Genomic DNA, 18876 nt, shown 5'->3' on the forward strand with positions numbered 1-18876 from the left:
AATGTTCTAAACTTCTATGCAAACTTTCTCCTTGGTGGTAAGTTAAAGCTATTGTGTCCTTTCTCATATTAGAATTTTTCTAAAATATTCTTAAGTCATGGTGATTAACTTTCTTCTACTTTTCTGTATTTAGGACTTCTAGAATCTCTTTGAATTCTACTACTTTTCATGGAAATATAAATTCTTCTTTTATCAGAATAGACTTCTTAGACATCTAGAATACAATGTAGAACTGAAGTAAAAATTCTTCTACTTCTTTTGAAATAATTTTTCTCCAACATTCTTAATGTATTGTACTCCCAGTTTAAAGTGGACAATATCAGTTGAGTAACAAATTACGGCCCTGCAAGAAACCGACCACTTTCTTATTTATGGCTAGGGATTTACTTCATTGTCCCCATCATCAACTTCGACACTATGGACCTATCATAAAAACCATTTTAAACTGGGAGTACAATACTTGACTTGATCTTACGTGACCTGTCAAGACCTGACCTGACCCGGTCAAATCTGATATGACATCACCTGACCTGACGTAATCTGACCAAATTTGCAGTGACATGACCTTCCTGAACTGTTTTGGAATAGAATTGAATAGATTTGAATCGGAAATCTACAAATTGAGAAATCGAAAAATCGAAAAGTTAAAAATTGGAAAATTAAAAATAGAAACATCGAAATATTACACAATCGTTTTCGGTTTTTCTATTTGTCGACTTTTTGATTTTTCGAATTCTCAATTTTACCTCTTTTCGATTTCTCGATTGTTCAACTTTCGGATTTTCATCCCGGTTTTTCGAATTTTCCATTTTTCCATTTTTAGATTTTCCGATTTTTCAATTTTTGGAGATTTCTCGTTTTTTCGATTTCTATTTCTTGATTTTTCAAATTTTCGACTTCGATTTTTCAATTCATCGACTTTTCGATTTCTCAAATTTTAGATTTTTCAAATTCTTTCGATTTCACGTTTTTTCACGACACTTTGGATTTTTTCAATTTCTTGTTTTTCCACTTTTTGATTTTTCAGTGTACCAATTTCTGAATTTTTCGATTTTTCAATTTTTTTGATTTCTCATTTTAAGAGTTTTCAATTTCTCTGTTCTTCGATTTTTCGATTTCACAGCTTTTCGACATTTTTGACTTTTTGAATTTTTGAATTTTCCGATTTTTGGATCATCTCTTTCGATGTTTCGATTTTTGAATTTACAGTTTTTCATTTTTTTAGATTTTTCAATTTTTCAACGTTTCGATATCTCGGTTTTTCGATTTCACATTTTTCTCGAAATTTTGATTTTTTCGGTTTTTCTTTTGGTCAACTTATTTTTCAATTTTTCGATTCTTCATGTTTTCGATTTTTCAATTTCTCGTTTTTTCGATTTTGTTTCTTGTATTTTCAACTTTTTGATACCTCCATTTTTCTGCTTTTCAATTTTTCGACATGGATTTTTGATTTTTCCACTTTTTGATTTTTCAATTTTTCAATTTCTGAGTTGTACGATTTCCCGATTTTTCGACATTGAGATCTCAATTTTTCGATTTCCTATTTTCTAGAGAACTGTCAACATTTTTTTTAATGCTCTAAACTTTTATACAAACTTATATTATAATTTTTTTCCTTGGTGGCAAATTCTATAATTTTGACATTTTGATTTTCGGATTTCAAAATTTTTCGAACTTTTCATTTTTCAATTTTTAGATTTTTCAATTTATGGATTTCTCGGCGTTTTGACTTATCGAATTCTCTATTTTTCATCTTTTCCATTTCTCGATTTTTCAACTTTCCAATCTTGATCTATTTCCAATTCGATTTTTTGAATTTTCCATCCAGAAATGGAGGATTTTCCGATTTCTCGATTTTTGAACTTCTCAATATTTTGAGTTTTCAATTTTTGGATATTCCAGTTTTGCGATTTTTCAATTTCTCGTTTTTTCGATTTCTGTTCCTTGATTTTCAAATTTTCGACTTCGATTTCTCAATTTATCGACTTTTAGATTTCTCAATTTTTAGATTTGTAAAATTCTTTCGATTTCTCGGCTTTTCGATTTCACTTTTTTTCGACACTTTCGACTTCTCTATTTTTTGGTTTCTCAATTTCTCGACTTTTCGACTCCTCGGGATTTCGATTACTCAATTTTTCGATATTTCAGTTTCGTGATTTTTCAATTCCTCGCTTTTTCCATTTTTGTTTTTTGATCTTTCAATTTTTCAACTTCGATTTCGTGATATAAGGTTTTACAATTTCTCGTTATTCGATATTTCTACTTTTTGATTTTTCAATGTTTCACTTTCTGAATTTTCCTATTCCGATTTTCGATTTTTGAATTTTTTGATTCCTCAATTTTTAGAGTTTGCAATTTCTCTGTTCTTTGATTTTTCGTCTTTTCGATTTCTCTATTCAACTTTTTGATTTTTCAATTTCCGGATTGTTGGATCTCTTTCGATGCCTCGATTTTTCGAATTTTTCATTTTTCATTTTTTTAGATTTATTAGTTTCTCAACGTTCCGATATCTCGGTTTTTTGGATTTCCCATTTTTTTCAAAATTTTGATTTTTTTCAGTTTTTCAATTTTCCGACTTTGATATGTTGATTTTCAATTTTTCGATTGTTCATGTTTTCTTGTTTTTTCATTCCTGTTTCTTGATTTTTCAACTTTTTAATTTTTCCATTTTTCACTTTTTCGACTTCGATTGTATCGGAAAACTGAAAAATCCAAAATTGAAAAAACGAAAAACTGCAACACTGAGACATCAAAAAACTGAAGAATTAAATATTGAGAAAATGAAAAATTAAAAACGGAAAAATTGAAAACCCCGAAAATTTGAAAAATTGAAATATTGCAAGGCTAAAAATTGAGGGAAAAAAATTGAAAAATCAAAAGTTGAAAACTCTTAAAATTGATAAGCGATAAACTGAAGATCTGAACAATCAAAAATGCGCAGTACGAAAAAGTGTAAAAAAAATAAAAGTCAATAAACTAAAATTGAAAATCAAAAAAAAATTGAGAAACAGACAAATCTATAAATTGAAAAATCTAAAAATAACCAAATTGAGCAATTAAGAACTGAAAATAAAACATTTTTCAAAAATCCAAAAATTAAAAATCCGGAAACTGACTTGAGACATCGAAAAATTGAAAAATCTACAAATTTTGAAAAATCAAAAATTAAAAATCGAGAAATTGAAAAATAGAAAAACTCGAAATAGATGTTGAGAAACGTCAAAGATAACGGACATAGACCTTTGGAAAAAAAGATATATTGATTTTTCAATTTTTCGATTCTTCATGTTTTGGATTTTTCAATTTCTTGTTTTCAATTTTTGTTTCTTGATATTTCAACTTTTTAACTGTTTGATTTCTCAATTTTCAATTTCCTATCTTGAAGTTCTTCAGTAACATGGTGACCACCTTTTTTCTTCTTTGATTACCTTTTCTATTTTCCGTATTTAAGGCTTCTAGAATTCCTTTGAGATCACGTCATATGTAACTCTATAAATTTAATTTCACGTTGACATAGAAATTCTTCTTCTTTCAGAATAAATTTCTTAGACTTATTCTAGAATACAGTATGGAAATGAAGTAAAAATTCCTCAACCTTCTTAAGATAAAACTGATTTTGGCAAATGACATACTCTCTAAAAAAGAGAGGGCGGGTGGGCGGGGTTAGTACCTGCTAAGATAAAAGATTCTTTTTTAATGTTCTAAACTTTTATACAAACTTTCATTAAGTTAATTTTTCTCTTTGGTGACAAATTCTATTATTTCCTAGATCTCTTTGGATTTCTCGGTCTTTCGAATTTTCCATTTGTCGATTTCTTGACTTTTTTATTTCCTGATTTCTAAATTTTTCGAAGTTTTGATTTTTCAATTTCTCAATGTTTCGATTTTTCAATATTTCAGTTTTGCAATTTTTCGAATTCACAACTTTTTGACTTTTTGATTTCTCAATTATTCGTCTTTTCGATAACCCGACTTTTCAACTTTCTAATTTTTTTCAATTGCATAATTTTTGTAACTATTTCCATCTCGGTTTTTTGGACTTGTCGATATTTCGAGTTTTCCATTTTTGGATATTTCAGTTTTGAGATTTTTCAATTTCCCGTTTTTTCGATTTCTGTTCCTTGATTTTTCAAATTTTCGACTTCGGTTTCTCAATCTCTCGACTTCTCGACTTCTCGGTATTTCGATTTTTCCATTTTTTGGATCTTTCAGTTTCGTGATTTTTCAATTTTTCAACTTCGATTCCTCGATATAAGGTTTTTCAACTTATCGATTTCTCAATTCTTCAGGTTTTCAGTTTTTTAATCAGGTTTTCGGTTTTTTAAGAAAACAAGCTGTTATTTTCATTAATAAATAAACCAAAAACATTTAATAAGACATTTATAAATTACAAACAAATACAAAACCAACAAAAGAAAAATCCATTAAAGCATAAACCAAGTAAACCCTAGAGAAGTTGTTTAAAATTGCTATTTTGAACAGGTAAGTAAGCTCGTATTTTCCCAAATTTTGATCATTTTTTGTAAAAGTTAGTCATCAGTGCTTGCTAAGATAAAACCGATTTTGGCAATGACATATCCTCTAAGAAAAGAGAGGGTGGGTGGGCGGGGCTAGTACCTGCTAAGATTAAACTGATTTTGTCAAATGACACTAGAAGCTCCAAAGCACTTTCATATTGTTCCCAAATAGAAATATCTAGAACCTCAAGATCAGTTCATCATTCTTTCGCTGCTCCAGTGCTTCGGCCTCATCTTCAAGGACACCTTCTCCTACTTGAGATGCACCGCCACGCAAGGGGCGCTCGTGGTCAACGTCAACGCGGCCTTAGGGAAGCTAATAGGGCCCATAACCGGGGTGCTGCTGAAGGTCTACGGCTGCAGGAGGATCGCGCTGGTGCCGGCGTCGCTGCTCACTCTAGGCATGGTGCTGACGTCGTTCTGCAGGAGTTTCGCTTTTTTCGTGGTTGCCTATGGGCTCATTTCGTGTACTTCCGCATATTTCGCCTGGATTTTTAATCGATGAGGAGTTTCAGCGATGGGTATGCAAATGAGCGAGAGCACGCAGAGGCTGGCCTTGAATTTTTACTTCAAGAAGAAGAGGAGTGTGGCGATGGGGTTCGCGGTGACGGCGGCGGGGTTCGGGCCCATTTTGGTCCCGCAGTTGATTAGGGTGTTGATGAGGGTGTACAGCACCCAAGAAGTGGCTTTGATTTATGGGGGTATTTGCACCCATGTGTTCGTGGCGGCTTCGTTGCTCCAGCCGGTGACGTGGCACATGAAGGAGGAGCGAAACAATCCAGAGGAGGGGCTACTTTTGGGTACTTATTGTCATTTGTGTCACTCTTAATCAGGTACTAATTTAAGCAGACGAGAAGAGTCAGGAGTGTGAAAAGAAACGGGAAACGCTATGTGGGACGATTTTGACCAACATTGCCAAAATTTTTGACTTGGACTTACTCAAGGACCCCGTTTTTGACAATATTTTAGTCGGATTGGCACTGGCGACGTTCGCCGAGATAAACTTTACCCTTTTAATGCCTTTCATTCTTCACGATTTTGGGTTGAAGACCGGCGAAATCGCCACCTTTTTGTCGATTTTGGGCGTCTCGGATATGCTTTTTCGTTTCGTGGGGCCCTACATAGGCAACTATTTCACTAAACCGTCGAGACTGATGTACGTCTACGCGCTCGCTATTCTTACAGTGGTTAGATTCAGTAAGTAACAACTACGATTTGAGTGTTTTTTGCTATGATGAGTCAAAATTTTAGCTCTTCTTATCTCCAAAAATTACTACGTTCTTTTAGTGATTGCGTTCGCCTGGGGGATCGCTAAAGGCGTTCGGAAAGTTTACATGTGGTTGGTTATTCCGGACCATGTGTCAGCTGATAAACTGGCGTCTGCTGGAGGTATAGAAACTTTGGCTAATGGTATTTGTATTTTGGTTGGGGGACCCATCATGGGAGCTCTTCGTGACGCAACCGGGAGCTATGTTGTTTGTATTGTTGTTATGAATTGCGTCACCTTGGTCACTATTTTGATGTGGTCTGCAGAGGCCGTTATTGTGAAATGTAGGGGTAGAAATAAGACTAAAGTGAAAGAATAAAGGGTTGTTGCTTATGGTGTGTTTTAATTGAAGTCTGAGATGCAAGCTTGTTGCGAACTTTTGGCTTTAATTTTCTTTTTCTCCAGTTTTCATCGATTGTTCTAGAACTTTTTTTTTTACCGATTTCGATTCCTTTTCTTCTAGAAAGTTGTCAACATCTCTTAGAATGTTCTAAACTTCTATGCAAACTTTCTCCTTGGTGGTAAATTGACGTTTTTGTGTCCTTTCTCATATTAGAATTTTTCTAAAACATTCTTAAGTCATGGTGACTAACTTTCTTCTACTTTTCTGTATTTAGGACTTCTAGAATTTCTTTGAATTCTACTACTTTTCATGGAAATATAAATTCTTCTTTTATCAGAATAGACTTCTTAGACATCTAGAATACAATGTAGAACTGAAGTAAAAATTCTTCTACTTTTGAAATAATTTTTCTCCAACATTCTTAATGTATTGTACTCCCAGTTTAAAGTCGTTTTTATGACAAGAGAATAAACAGTATCACCTCATTATTACCCCACGACGGACAATATCAGTTGAGTACCAAAGTACGGCCCTGCAAGAAACCGACCACTTTCTTATTTATGGCTAGGGATTTACTCCATTGTCCCCATCATCTACTTCGACACTATGGACCTATCATAAAATCCACTTTAAACTGGGAGTACAATACTTGATTTGATCTAACGTGACCTGTCAAGACCTGACCTGACCTGGTCTAACCTGGTATGATATAACCTGACCTGACGTGATTTGACCAAACTTGCCCTGACATGACCTTTCTGAACTGTTTTCGAATAGAACTGAATAGATTTGAATCGGAAATCTACAAATTGAGAAATCGAAAAATCGAAAAGTTAAAAATAGAAACATCGAAATATTACACAATCGTAAAATTGAAGAAACAAAAAAAATTGGAATAATAAACAATAAACAGAATCTTGAAAAATTGAAATATGCATTAGATATCGGAAAACTGAAAAATCCAAAGTTCAAAAAACAAAAAATTGTAACACTGAGACATCGAAAAACTGAGAAATTAAAAACTGAGAAACCCAAAATTTGAAAAATTGAAAAATCGAGAAACTGTAAGATTGAAAATTGAAAAATAAACATCGAGAAACGAATAAATCTGAAGACTGAAAAATCTAAAAATGGCCAAACAGAGCAATAAAAACTGAGAATAAAATAAAAATGGTGAAAATTTTCCATTTTTTTTCTTGCATTGTATTTTTCTATATACTTTTGGAATTTTTAGATTTCGCTTCCTTATCTTCTAGAAAATTAGGTCAATTTTCTCCTTGGTGGCAAATTCTATAATTTCCTAGATATCTTTGGATCTCTCGGTCTTTTGAATTTTCCATTTTTCGATTTCTCGATGTTTTGATTTCCTGATGTCCAATATTTCGGTTTTTCGATTTCTCGACTTTTTGACTTTCCGATTTGTCAATTTTACCTCTTTTCGATTTCTCGATTGGTCAACTTTCCGATTTCCATTCCGGTTTTTCGAACTTTCCATTTTTCCATTTCTAGATTTTCCGATTTTTCAATTTTTGGAGATTTTAGATTTGCTATTTCAATTTCTCGTTTTTTCGATTTCTATTTCTTGATTTTTCAAATTTTCGATTTCGATTTCTCAATTTATCGACTTTTCGATTTCTAAATTTTTAGATTTTTCAAAATGCTTCGATTTCACTTTTCTTCTCGACACTTTGGATTTTTTCAAATTCTCGTTTTTCTACTTTTTGATTTTTTAATGTTCCAATTTCTGAATTTTTCGATTTTTCAATTTTTTGACTCCTCATATTTTAGAAATTTCAATTTCTTTGTTCTTCGATTTTTCGACTTTTCGATTTCACAGCTTTTGGACATTTCGATTTTTTCGGTTTGTCAATTTTTTGTCTTTTTGATTTCTGGAATTTTTGAATTTTCCGATTTTTGGATCTCTTTCGATGTTTCGATTTTTCGAATTTCCAATTTTTCATTTTTTTAGTTCTTCAATTTTTCAACGTTTCGAAATCTCGGTTTTTCGATTTCACATTTTTCTCGAAATTTTGATTTTTTCGGTTTTTCTATTTGTCAATTTTTCGATTCTTCATGTTTTCGATTTTTCAATTTCTCGTTTCTTTGATTTTGTTTGTTGATTTTTCAACTTTTTGCTTCCTCCATTTTTCTGCCTTTCAATTTTTCGACATGGATTTTTCATTTTTCCAATTTTTGATTTTTCAATATTTCAATTTCGGAATTTTTCGATTTCCCGATTTTTCGACTTTTCAATTTTTTGAGATCTCAATTTTTTGGATTTCCTATTTTCTGGAGAATTGTCAACATTTTTTTTAATGCTCTAAACTTTTATACAAGCTTTCATTAGGTTAATTTTTTTTCTTGGTGGCAAATTCTATAATTTTGACGTTTTGATTTTTGGATTTCAAAATTTTTCGAACTTTTGATTTTTCAATTTTTAGATTTTTCAATTTATGGATGTTTCGATTTGTCAATATTTGATTATTTTCAGTTTTGCGATTTTTCAATTTTTCGATTTCTCGGCGTTTTGACTTTTCGAATTCTCAATTTTTCATCTTTTCCATTTCTCGATTTTTCAACTTTCCAATCTTGATCTATTTCCATTTCGGTTTTTTGAATTTTCCATTTTTCGATTTCTGGATTTTTCGATTTCTCGATTTTTGAACTTCTCGATATTTCGAGTTTTCAATTTTTGGATATTTCAGTTTTGCGATTTTTCAATTTCTCGTTTTTTCGATTTCCGTTCCTTGATTTTCAAATTTTCGACTTCGATTTCTCAATTTATCGACTTTTCGATTTCTCAATTTTTAGATTTGTAAAATTCTTTCGATTTCTCGGCTTTTCGATTTCACTTTTTTTCGACACTTTAGACTTCTCGATTTTCTGGTTGCTCAATTTCTCGACTTTTCGACTCCTCAGGATTTCGATTACTCAATTTTTTGATATTTCAGTTTCGTGATTTTTCAATTCCTCGTTTTTTCCATTTTGGTTTTTTGATCTTTCAATTTTTCAACTTCGATTTGTTGATATAAGGTTTTTCAATTTCTCGTGATTCGATATTTCTACTTTTTGATTTTTCAATGTTTCACTTTCTGAATTTTCCTATTCCCTGATTTTCGATTTTTGAATTTTTTGATTCCTCAATTTTTAGAGTTTGCAATTTCTCTGTTCTTTGATTTTTTGACTTTTCGATTTTACAATTTTTCAACATTTCGTTTTTTTGGTTCCTCAATTTTTCGTCTTTTCGATTTCTCTATTCAACTTTTTGATTTTTCAATTTCCGGATTGTTGGATCTCTTTCGATACCTCGATTTTTCGAATTTTCCATTTTTCATTTTTTTAGATTTATTAGTTTCTCAACGTTCCGATATCTCGGTTTTTTGGATTTCCCATTTTTTTCAAAATTTTGATTTTTTTCAGTTTTTCAATTTTCCGACTTTGATATGTTGATTTTCAATTTTTCGATTGTTCATGTTTTCTTGTTTTTTCATTCCTGTTTCTTGATTTTTCAACTTTTTAATTTTTCCATTTTTCAATTCTTCGACTTCGATTGTATCGGAAAACTGAAAAATCCAAAATTGAAAAAACGAAAAACTGCAACACTGAGACATCAAAAAACTGAAGAATTAAATATTGAGAAAATGAAAAATTAAAAACGGAAAAATTGAAAACCCCGAAAATTTGAAAAATTGAAATATTGCAAGGCTAAAAATTGAGGGAAAAAAATTGAAAAATCAAAAGTTGAAAACTCTTAAAATTGATAAGCGATAAACTGAAGATCTGAACAATCAAAAATGCGCAGTACGAAAAAGTGTAAAAAAAATAAAAGTCAATAAACTAAAATTGAAAATCAAAAAAAAATTGAGAAACAGACAAATCTATAAATTGAAAAATCTAAAAATAACCAAATTGAGCAATTAAGAACTGAAAATAAAACATTTTTCAAAAATCCAAAAATTAAAAATCCGGAAACTGACTTGAGACATCGAAAAATTGAAAAATCTACAAATTTTGAAAAATCAAAAATTAAAAATCGAGAAATTGAAAAATAGAAAAACTCGAAATAGATGTTGAGAAACGTCAAAGATAACGGACATAGACCTTTGGAAAAAAAGATATATTGATTTTTCAATTTTTCGATTCTTCATGTTTTGGATTTTTCAATTTCTTGTTTTCAATTTTTGTTTCTTGATATTTCAACTTTTTAACTGTTTGATTTCTCAATTTTCAATTTCCTATCTTGAAGTTCTTCAGTAACATGGTGACCACCTTTTTTCTTCTTTGATTACCTTTTCTATTTTCCGTATTTAAGGCTTCTAGAATTCCTTTGAGATCACGTCATATGTAACTCTATAAATTTAATTTCACGTTGACATAGAAATTCTTCTTCTTTCAGAATAAATTTCTTAGACTTATTCTAGAATACAGTATGGAAATGAAGTAAAAATTCCTCAACCTTCTTAAGATAAAACTGATTTTGGCAAATGACATACTCTCTAAAAAAGAGAGGGCGGGTGGGCGGGGTTAGTACCTGCTAAGATAAAAGATTCTTTTTTAATGTTCTAAACTTTTATACAAACTTTCATTAAGTTAATTTTTCTCTTTGGTGACAAATTCTATTATTTCCTAGATCTCTTTGGATTTCTCGGTCTTTCGAATTTTCCATTTGTCGATTTCTTGACTTTTTTATTTCCTGATTTCTAAATTTTTCGAAGTTTTGATTTTTCAATTTCTCAATGTTTCGATTTTTCAATATTTCAGTTTTGCAATTTTTCGAATTCACAACTTTTTGACTTTTTGATTTCTCAATTATTCGTCTTTTCGATAACCCGACTTTTCAACTTTCTAATTTTTTTCAATTGCATAATTTTTGTAACTATTTCCATCTCGGTTTTTTGGACTTGTCGATATTTCGAGTTTTCCATTTTTGGATATTTCAGTTTTGAGATTTTTCAATTTCCCGTTTTTTCGATTTCTGTTCCTTGATTTTTCAAATTTTCGACTTCGGTTTCTCAATCTCTCGACTTCTCGACTTCTCGGTATTTCGATTTTTCCATTTTTTGGATCTTTCAGTTTCGTGATTTTTCAATTTTTCAACTTCGATTCCTCGATATAAGGTTTTTCAACTTATCGATTTCTCAATTCTTCAGGTTTTCAGTTTTTCAATCAGGTTTTCGGTTTTTTAAGAAAACAAGCTGTTATTTTCATTAATAAATAAACCAAAAACATTTAATAAGACATTTATAAATTACAAACAAATACAAAACCAACAAAAGAAAAATCCATTAAAGCATAACCAAGTAAACCCTAGAGAAGTTGTTTAAAATTGCTATTTTGAACAGGTAAGTAAGCTCGTATTTTCCTAAATTTTGATCATTTTTTGTAAAAGTTAGTCATCAGTGCTTGCTAAGATAAAACCGATTTTGGCAATGACATATCCTCTAAGAAAAGAGAGGGTGGGTGGGCGGGGCTAGTACCTGCTAAGATTAAACTGATTTTGTCAAATGACACTAGAAGCTCCAAAGCACTTTCATATTGTTCCCAAATAGAAATATCTAGAACCTCAAGATCAGTTCATCATTCTTTCGCTGCTCCAGTGCTTCGGCCTCATCTTCAAGGACACCTTCTCCGACTTGAGATGCACCGCCACGCAAGAGACGCTCGTGGTCAACGTCAACGCGGCCTTCGGGAAGCTAATAGGGCCCATAACCGGGGTGCTGCTGAAGGTCTACGGATGCAGGAGGATCGCGCTGGTGGCGGCGTCGCTGCTCACTCTATGCATGGTGCTGACGTCGTTCTGCACGAGTTTCGCTTTTTTCGTGGTCGCCTATGGGCTCATTTCGTGTACTTCCGCATATTTCGCCTGGATTTTTAATCGATGAGGAGTTTCAGCAATGGGTATGCAAATGAGCGAGAGCACGCAGAGGCTGGCCTTGAATTTTTACTTCAAGAAGAAGAGGAGTGTGGCGATGGGGTTCGCGGTGACGGCGGCGGGGTTCGGGCCTATTTTGGTCCCGCAGTTGATTAGGGTGTTGATGAGGGTGTACAGCGCGCAAGAAGTGGCGCTGATTTATGGGGGTGTTTGCACCCATGTGTTCGTGGCGGCTTCGTTGCTCCAGCCGGTGCAGTGGCACATGAAGGAGGAGCGAAACAACCCGGAGGAGGGGCTACTTTTGGGTACTTATTGTCATTTGTGTCACTCTTAATCAGGTGGGTAATTTAAGCGGACGAGAAGAGTCAGGAGTGTGAAAAGAAACGGGAAACTCTATGTGGGACGATTTTGACCAACATTGCCAAAATTTTTGACTTGGACTTACTCAAGGACCCGGTTTTTGACAACATTTTAGTCGGGTTGGCACTGGCGACGTTCGCCGAGATAAACTTCACTCTTTTAATGCCTTTCATTCTTCACGACTTTGGGTTGAAGACTGGCGAAATCGCCACCTTTTTGTCGACTTTGGGCGTCTCGGATATGCTTTTTCGTTTCGTGGGGCCCTACATAGGCAACTATTTCACTAAACCGTCGAGACTGATGTACGTCTACGCGCTCGCTATTCTTACAGTGGTTAGATTCAGTAACTAACAACTACGATTTGAGTGTTTTTTGCTATGATGAGTCAAAATTTTAGCTCTTCTTATCTCCAAAAATTACTACGTTCTTTTAGTGATTGCGTTCGCCTGGGGGATCGCTAAAGGCGTTCGGAAAGTTTACATGTGGTTGGTTATCCCGGACCATGTGTCAGCTGATAAACTGGCGTCTGCTGGAGGTATTGAAACTTTGGCTAATGGTATCTGTATTTTGGTTGGGGGACCCATCATGGGAGCTCTTCGTGACGCAACCGGGAGCTATGTTGTTTGTATTGTTGTTATGAATTGCGTCACTTTGGTCACTATTTTGATGTGGTCTGCAGAGGCCGTTATTGTGAAATGTAGGGGTAGAAATAAGACTAAAGTGAAAGAATAAAGTTTTGTTGTTTATGGGGTGTTTTAATTGAAGTCTGAGAATCGCTTGTTGCGAACTTTTGGCTTCTAATTTTCTATTTGTCCAGTTTTTATCGATTGTTCTAGAACTCCTTTTTTTACCGATTTCGATTCCTTTTCTTCTAGAAAGTTGTCAACATATCTTAGAATGTTCTAAACTTCTATGCAAACTTTCTCCTTGGTGGTAAGTTGAAGTTATTGTGTCCTTTCTCATATTAGAATTTTTCTAAAATATTCTTAAGTCATGGTGACTAAATTTCTTCTACTTTTCTGTATTTAGGACTTCTAGAATCTCTTTGAATTCTACTACTTTTCATGGAAATATAAATTCTTCTTTTATCAGAATAGACTTCTTAGACATCTAGAATACAATATAAAACTGAAGTAAAAATTTGTCTACTTCTTTTGAAATAATTTTTCTCCAACATTCTTAATGTATTGTACTCCCAGTTTAAAGTGGACAATATCAGTTGAGTAACAAAGTACGGCCCTGCAAGAAACCGACCACTTTCTTATTTATGGCTAGGGATTTACTTCATTGTCCCCATCATCAACTTCGACACTATGGACCTATCATAAAAACCATTTTAAACTGAGAGTACAATACTTGTGCTTGATCTTACGTGACCTGTCAAGACCTGACCTGACCCGGTCAAATCTGATATGACATCACCTGACCTGACGTAATCTGACCAAATTTGCACTGACATGACCTTCCTGAACTGTTTTGGAATAGAATTGAATAGATTTGAATCGGAAATCTACAAATTGAGAAATCGAAAAATCGAAAAGTTAAAAATTGGAAAATTAAAAATAGAAACATCGAAATATTACACAATCGTAAAATTGAAGGAACAAAAAAAAATTGAAAAATTGAAAACATACACAATAAACAGACTCTTGAAAAATTGAAATATGCATTAGATATGGGAAAACTGAAAAATACAAAGTTCAAAAAACTGTAACACTGAGACATCGAAAAACTGAAAAATTAAAAACTGAGAAAGCCAAAATTTGAAAAATTGAAAAATCGAGAAACTGTAAAATTGAAAATTGAAAAATAAACATCGAGAAACCGATAAATTTAAAAACTGAAAAATCTAAAAGTAGTTTCTATTCCTTATCTTCTAAAAAATTAGGTCAATTTTCTCCTTGGTGGCAAATTCTATAATTTCCTAGATCTCTTTGGATCTCTCGGTCTTTCGAATTTTCATTTTTCGATTTTTCGACGTTTTGATTTCTCAATTTCCAAATTTTTCGAACTTTTAATTTTTTAATTTCCCGATGTTCGATTTTTCGGTTTTTGGATTTCTCGACTTTTGGCATTTTGATTTTTTAATATTTCGTTTTGCGAGTTTTCGGTTTTTCTATTTGTCGACTTTTTGATTTTTCGAATTCTCAATTTTACCTCTTTTCGATGTCTCGATTGTTCAACTTTCCGATTTTCATCCCGGTTTTTCGAATTTTCCATTTTTCCATTTTTAGATTTTCCGATTTTTCAATTTTTGGAGATTTCTCGTTTTTTCGATTTCTATTTCTTGATTTTTCAAATTTTCGACTTCGATTTTTCAATTTATCGACTTTTCGATTTCTCAAATTTTAGATTTTTCAAATTCTGTCGATTTCACGTTTTTTCACGACACTTTGGATTTTTTCAATTTCTCGTTTTTCCACTTTTTGATTTTTCAATGTACCAATTTCTGAATTTTTCGATTTTTCAATTTTTTGATTTCTCATTTTAAGAGTTTTCAATTTCTATGTTCTTCGATTTTTCGATTTCACAGCTTTTCGACATTTTTGACTTTTTGAATTTTTGAATTTTCCGATTTTTCGATATCTCGGTTTTTCGATTTCACATTTTTCTCGAAATTTTGATTTTTTCGGTTTTTCTTTTGGTCAACTTATTTTTCAATTTTTCGATTCTTCATGTTTTCGATTTTTCAATTTCTCGTTTTTTCGATTTTGTTTCTTGTATTTTCAACTTTTTGATACCTCCATTTTTCTGCTTTTCAATTTTTCGACATGGATTTTTGATTTTTCCACTTTTTGATTTTTCAATTTTTCAATTTCTGAGTTGTACGATTTCCCGATTTTTCGACATTGAGATCTCAATTTTTTGATTTCCTATTTTCTAGAGAACTGTCAACATTTTTTTTAATGCTCTAAACTTTTATACAAGCTTATATTATAATTTTTTTCCTTGGTGGCAAATTCTATAATTTTGACATTTTGATTTTCGGATTTCAAAATTTTTCGAACTTTTGATTTTTCAATTTTTAGATTTTTCAATTTATGGATTTCTCGGCGTTTTGACTTTTCGAATTCTCTATTTTTCATCTTTTCCATTTCTCGATTTTTCAACTTTCCAATCTTGATCTATTTCCAATTCGATTTTTTGAATTTTCCATTTCTCCATTTCTGGATTTTCCGATTTCTCGATTTTTGAACTTCTCGATATTTTGAGTTTTCAATTTTTGGATATTCCAGTTTTGCGATTTTTCAATTTCTTGTTTTTCCATTTTTGTTTTTTGATCTTTCAATTTTTCAACTTCGATTTGTTGATATAAGGTTTTTCAATTTCTCGTGATTCGATATTTCTACTTTTTGATTTTTCAATGTTTCACTTTCTGAATTTTCCTATTCCCTGATTTTCGATTTTTGAATTTTTTGATTCCTCAATTTTTAGAGTTTGCAATTTCTCTGTTCTTTGATTTTTTGACTTTTCGATTTTACAATTTTTCAACATTTCGTTTTTTTGGTTCCTCAATTTTTCATCTTTTCGATTTCTCTATTCAACTTTTTGATTTTTCAATTTCCGGATTGTTGGATCTCTTTCGATGCCTCGATTTTTCGAATTTTTCATTTTTCATTTTTTTAGATTTATTAGTTTCTCAACGTTCCGATATCTCGTTTTTTTGGATTTCCCATTTTTTTCGAAATTTTGATTTTTTTCAGTTTTTCAAATTTCCGACTTTGATATGTTGATTTTCAATTTTTCGATTGTTCATGTTTTCTTGTTTTTTTATTTCTGTTTCTTGATTTTTCAACTTTTTAATTTTTCCATTTTTCAATTTTTCGACTTCGATTGTATCGGAAAACTGAAAAATCCAAAAATGAAAAAACGAAAAACTGCAACACTGAGACATAAAAAAACTGAAGAATTAAATATCGAGAAAATGAAAAATTAAAAACGGAAAAATTGAAAAACCCGAAAATTTGAAAAATTGAAATATTGCAAGGCTAAAAATTGAGGGAACAAAATTGAAAAATCAAAAGTTGAAAACTCTTAAAATTGATAAGTGATAAACTGAAGATCTGAACAATCAAAAATGCGCAGTACGAAAAAGTGTAAAAAAATTAAAAGTCAATAAACTAAAATTGAAAATCTAAAAAAAATTGAGAAACAGACAAATCTATAAATTGAAAAATCTAAAAATAACCAAATTGAGCAATTAAGAACTGAAAATAAAACATTTTTCAAAAATCCAAAAATTAAAAATCCGGAAACTGACTTGAGACATCGAAAAATTGAAAAATCTACAAATTTAGAAAAATCAAAAATTAAAAATCGAGAAATTGAAAAATAGAAAAACTCGAAACAGATGTTGAGAAACGTCAAAGATAACGGACATAATCCTTTGGAAAAAAAGATATATTGATTTTTCAATTTTTCGATTCTTCATGTTTTGGATTTTTCAATTTCTTGTTGTTTCGATTTTAGTTTCTTGATTTTTCAACTTTTTAACTGTTTGATTTCTCAATTTTCAATTTCCTATCTTGAAGTTCTTCAGTAACATTCTTCTTCTTTGATTGCCTTTTCTATTTTCCGCATTTAAGGCTTCTAGAATTTCTTTGAGATCACGTCATATGTAACTCTATAAATTTAATTTCACGCTGACATAGAAATTCTTCTTCTTTCAGAATAAATTTCTTAGACTTATTCTAGAATACAGTATGGAAATGAAGTAAAAATTCTTCAACCTTCTTAAGATAAAAAATTTTGGCAAATGACATACCTCTAAGAAAAGAGAGGGTGGGTGGGTGGGGCTAGTAGCTGCTAAGATAAGACTGATTTTGGCAAATGAGATGCCCTCTAAGAAAAGAGACGGTGGGTGGGCGGGGCTAGTACCTGCTAAGATTAAACTGATTTTGGCAAATGACATATCCTCTGAGAAATTTAATGAAATTGTTTTAAGAAAAGACACTAGAAGCTCCAAAGCACTTTCATATTGTTTCCAAATAGAAATATCTAGAACCTCAAGATCAGTTCATCGTTCTTTCGCTGCTCCAGTGCTTCGGCCTCATCTTCAAGGACACCTTCTCCTACTTGAGATTCACCGCCACGCAAGGGGCGCTCGTGGTCAACGTCAACGCGGCCTTCGGGAAGCTAATAGGGCCCATAACCGGGGTGCTGCTGAAGGTCTACGGGTGCAGGAGGATCGCGCTGGTGGCGGCGTCGCTGCTCACTCTAGGCATGGTGCTGACGTCGTTCTGCAGGAGTTTCGCTTTTTTCGTGGTCGCCTATGGGCTCATTTCGTGTACTTCCGCATATTTCGCCTGGATTTTTAATCGATGAGGAGTTTCAGCGATGGGTATGCAAATGAGCGAGAGCACGCAGAGGCTGGCCTTGAATTTTTACTTCAAGAAGAAGAGGAGTGTGGCGATGGGGTTCGCGGTGACGGCGGCGGGATTCGGGCCCATTTTGGTCCCGCAGTTGATTAGGGTGTTGATGAGGGTGTACAGCGCCCAAGAAGTGGCTTTGATTTATGGGGGTGTCTGCACCCATGTGTTCGTGGCGGCTGCGTTGCTCCAGCCGGTGAAGTGGCACATGAAGGAGGAGCGAAACAACCCAGAGGAGGGGCTACTTTTGGGTACTTATTGTCATTTGTGTCACTCTTAATCAGGTACTAATTTAAGCAGACGAGAAGAGTCACGAGTGTGAAAAGAAACGGGAAACGCTATGTGGGACGATTTTGACCAACATTGCCAAAATTTTTGACTTGGACTTACTCAAGGACCCCGTTTTTGACAATATTTTAGTCGGATTGGCACTGGCGACGTTCGCCGAGATAAACTTTACCCTTTTAATGCCTTTCATTCTTCACGATTTTGGGCTGAGGACCGGCGAAATCGCCACCTTTTTGTCGACTTTGGGCGTCTCGGATATGCTTTTTCGTTTCGTGGGGCCCTACATAGGCAACTATTTCACTAAACCGTCGAGACTGATGTACGTCTACGCGCTCGCTATTCTTACAGTGGTTAGATTCAGTAAGTAACAACTACGATTTGAGTGTTTTTTGCTATGATGAGTCAAAATTTTAGCTCTTCTTATCTCCAAAAATTACTACGTTCTTTTAGTGATTGCGTTCGCCTGGGGGATCGCTAAAGGCGTTCGGAAAGTTTACATGTGGTTGGTTATCCCGGACCATGTGTCAGCTGATAAACTGGCGTCTGCTGGAGGTATTGAAACTTTGGCTAATGGTATTTGTATTTTGGTTGGGGGACCCATCATGGGAGCTCTTCGTGACGCAACCGGAAGCTATGTTGTTTGTATTGTTGTTATGAATTGCGTCACCTTGGTCACTATTTTGATGTGGTCTGCAGAGGCTGTTATTGTGAAATGTAGGGGTAGAAATAAGACTAAAGTGAAAGAATAAAGGGTTGTTGTTTATGAGGTGTTTTAATTGAAGTCTGAGATGCAAGCTTGTTGCGAACTTTTGGCTTCTAATTTTCTTTTTGTCCAGTTTTTATCGATTGTTCTAGAACTT

At 33.0% G+C, this 18876-nt stretch overlaps 3 protein-coding genes across 3 annotated transcripts; all 3 read left to right on the forward strand.

Moving 5' to 3' along the window:
- Nucleotides 1–16: 16 nt before the first annotated feature.
- On the forward strand, nucleotides 17–6103 carry LOC135132824 (monocarboxylate transporter 2-like). The gene is made up of 5 exons (XM_064061029.1): nucleotides 17–37; nucleotides 4690–4984; nucleotides 5033–5317; nucleotides 5367–5714; nucleotides 5769–6103. The coding sequence occupies exons 1-5, from the start codon at nucleotides 17–19 to the stop codon at nucleotides 6101–6103; spliced, it is 1284 nt and encodes a 427-aa protein (XP_063917099.1).
- A 39-nt stretch (nucleotides 6104–6142) lies between these two features.
- LOC135132831 (monocarboxylate transporter 2-like) lies at nucleotides 6143–13091 on the forward strand. Its single transcript, XM_064061043.1, has 5 exons — nucleotides 6143–6148; nucleotides 11677–11971; nucleotides 12020–12304; nucleotides 12352–12702; nucleotides 12757–13091. The coding sequence occupies exons 1-5, from the start codon at nucleotides 6143–6145 to the stop codon at nucleotides 13089–13091; spliced, it is 1272 nt and encodes a 423-aa protein (XP_063917113.1).
- A 180-nt stretch (nucleotides 13092–13271) lies between these two features.
- On the forward strand, nucleotides 13272–18765 carry LOC135132839 (monocarboxylate transporter 2-like). The gene is made up of 5 exons (XM_064061053.1): nucleotides 13272–13292; nucleotides 17352–17646; nucleotides 17695–17979; nucleotides 18029–18376; nucleotides 18431–18765. The coding sequence occupies exons 1-5, from the start codon at nucleotides 13272–13274 to the stop codon at nucleotides 18763–18765; spliced, it is 1284 nt and encodes a 427-aa protein (XP_063917123.1).
- Nucleotides 18766–18876: the final 111 nt, after the last annotated feature.

This window comes from Zophobas morio, unplaced genomic scaffold (genome assembly GCF_036711695.1).
Source record: "Zophobas morio isolate AGI-343-1 ecotype UQ-CSIRO unplaced genomic scaffold, CSIRO_AGI_Zmor_V1 ptg000002l, whole genome shotgun sequence".
Taxonomy (NCBI): Eukaryota; Metazoa; Arthropoda; class Insecta; order Coleoptera; family Tenebrionidae; genus Zophobas; species Zophobas morio.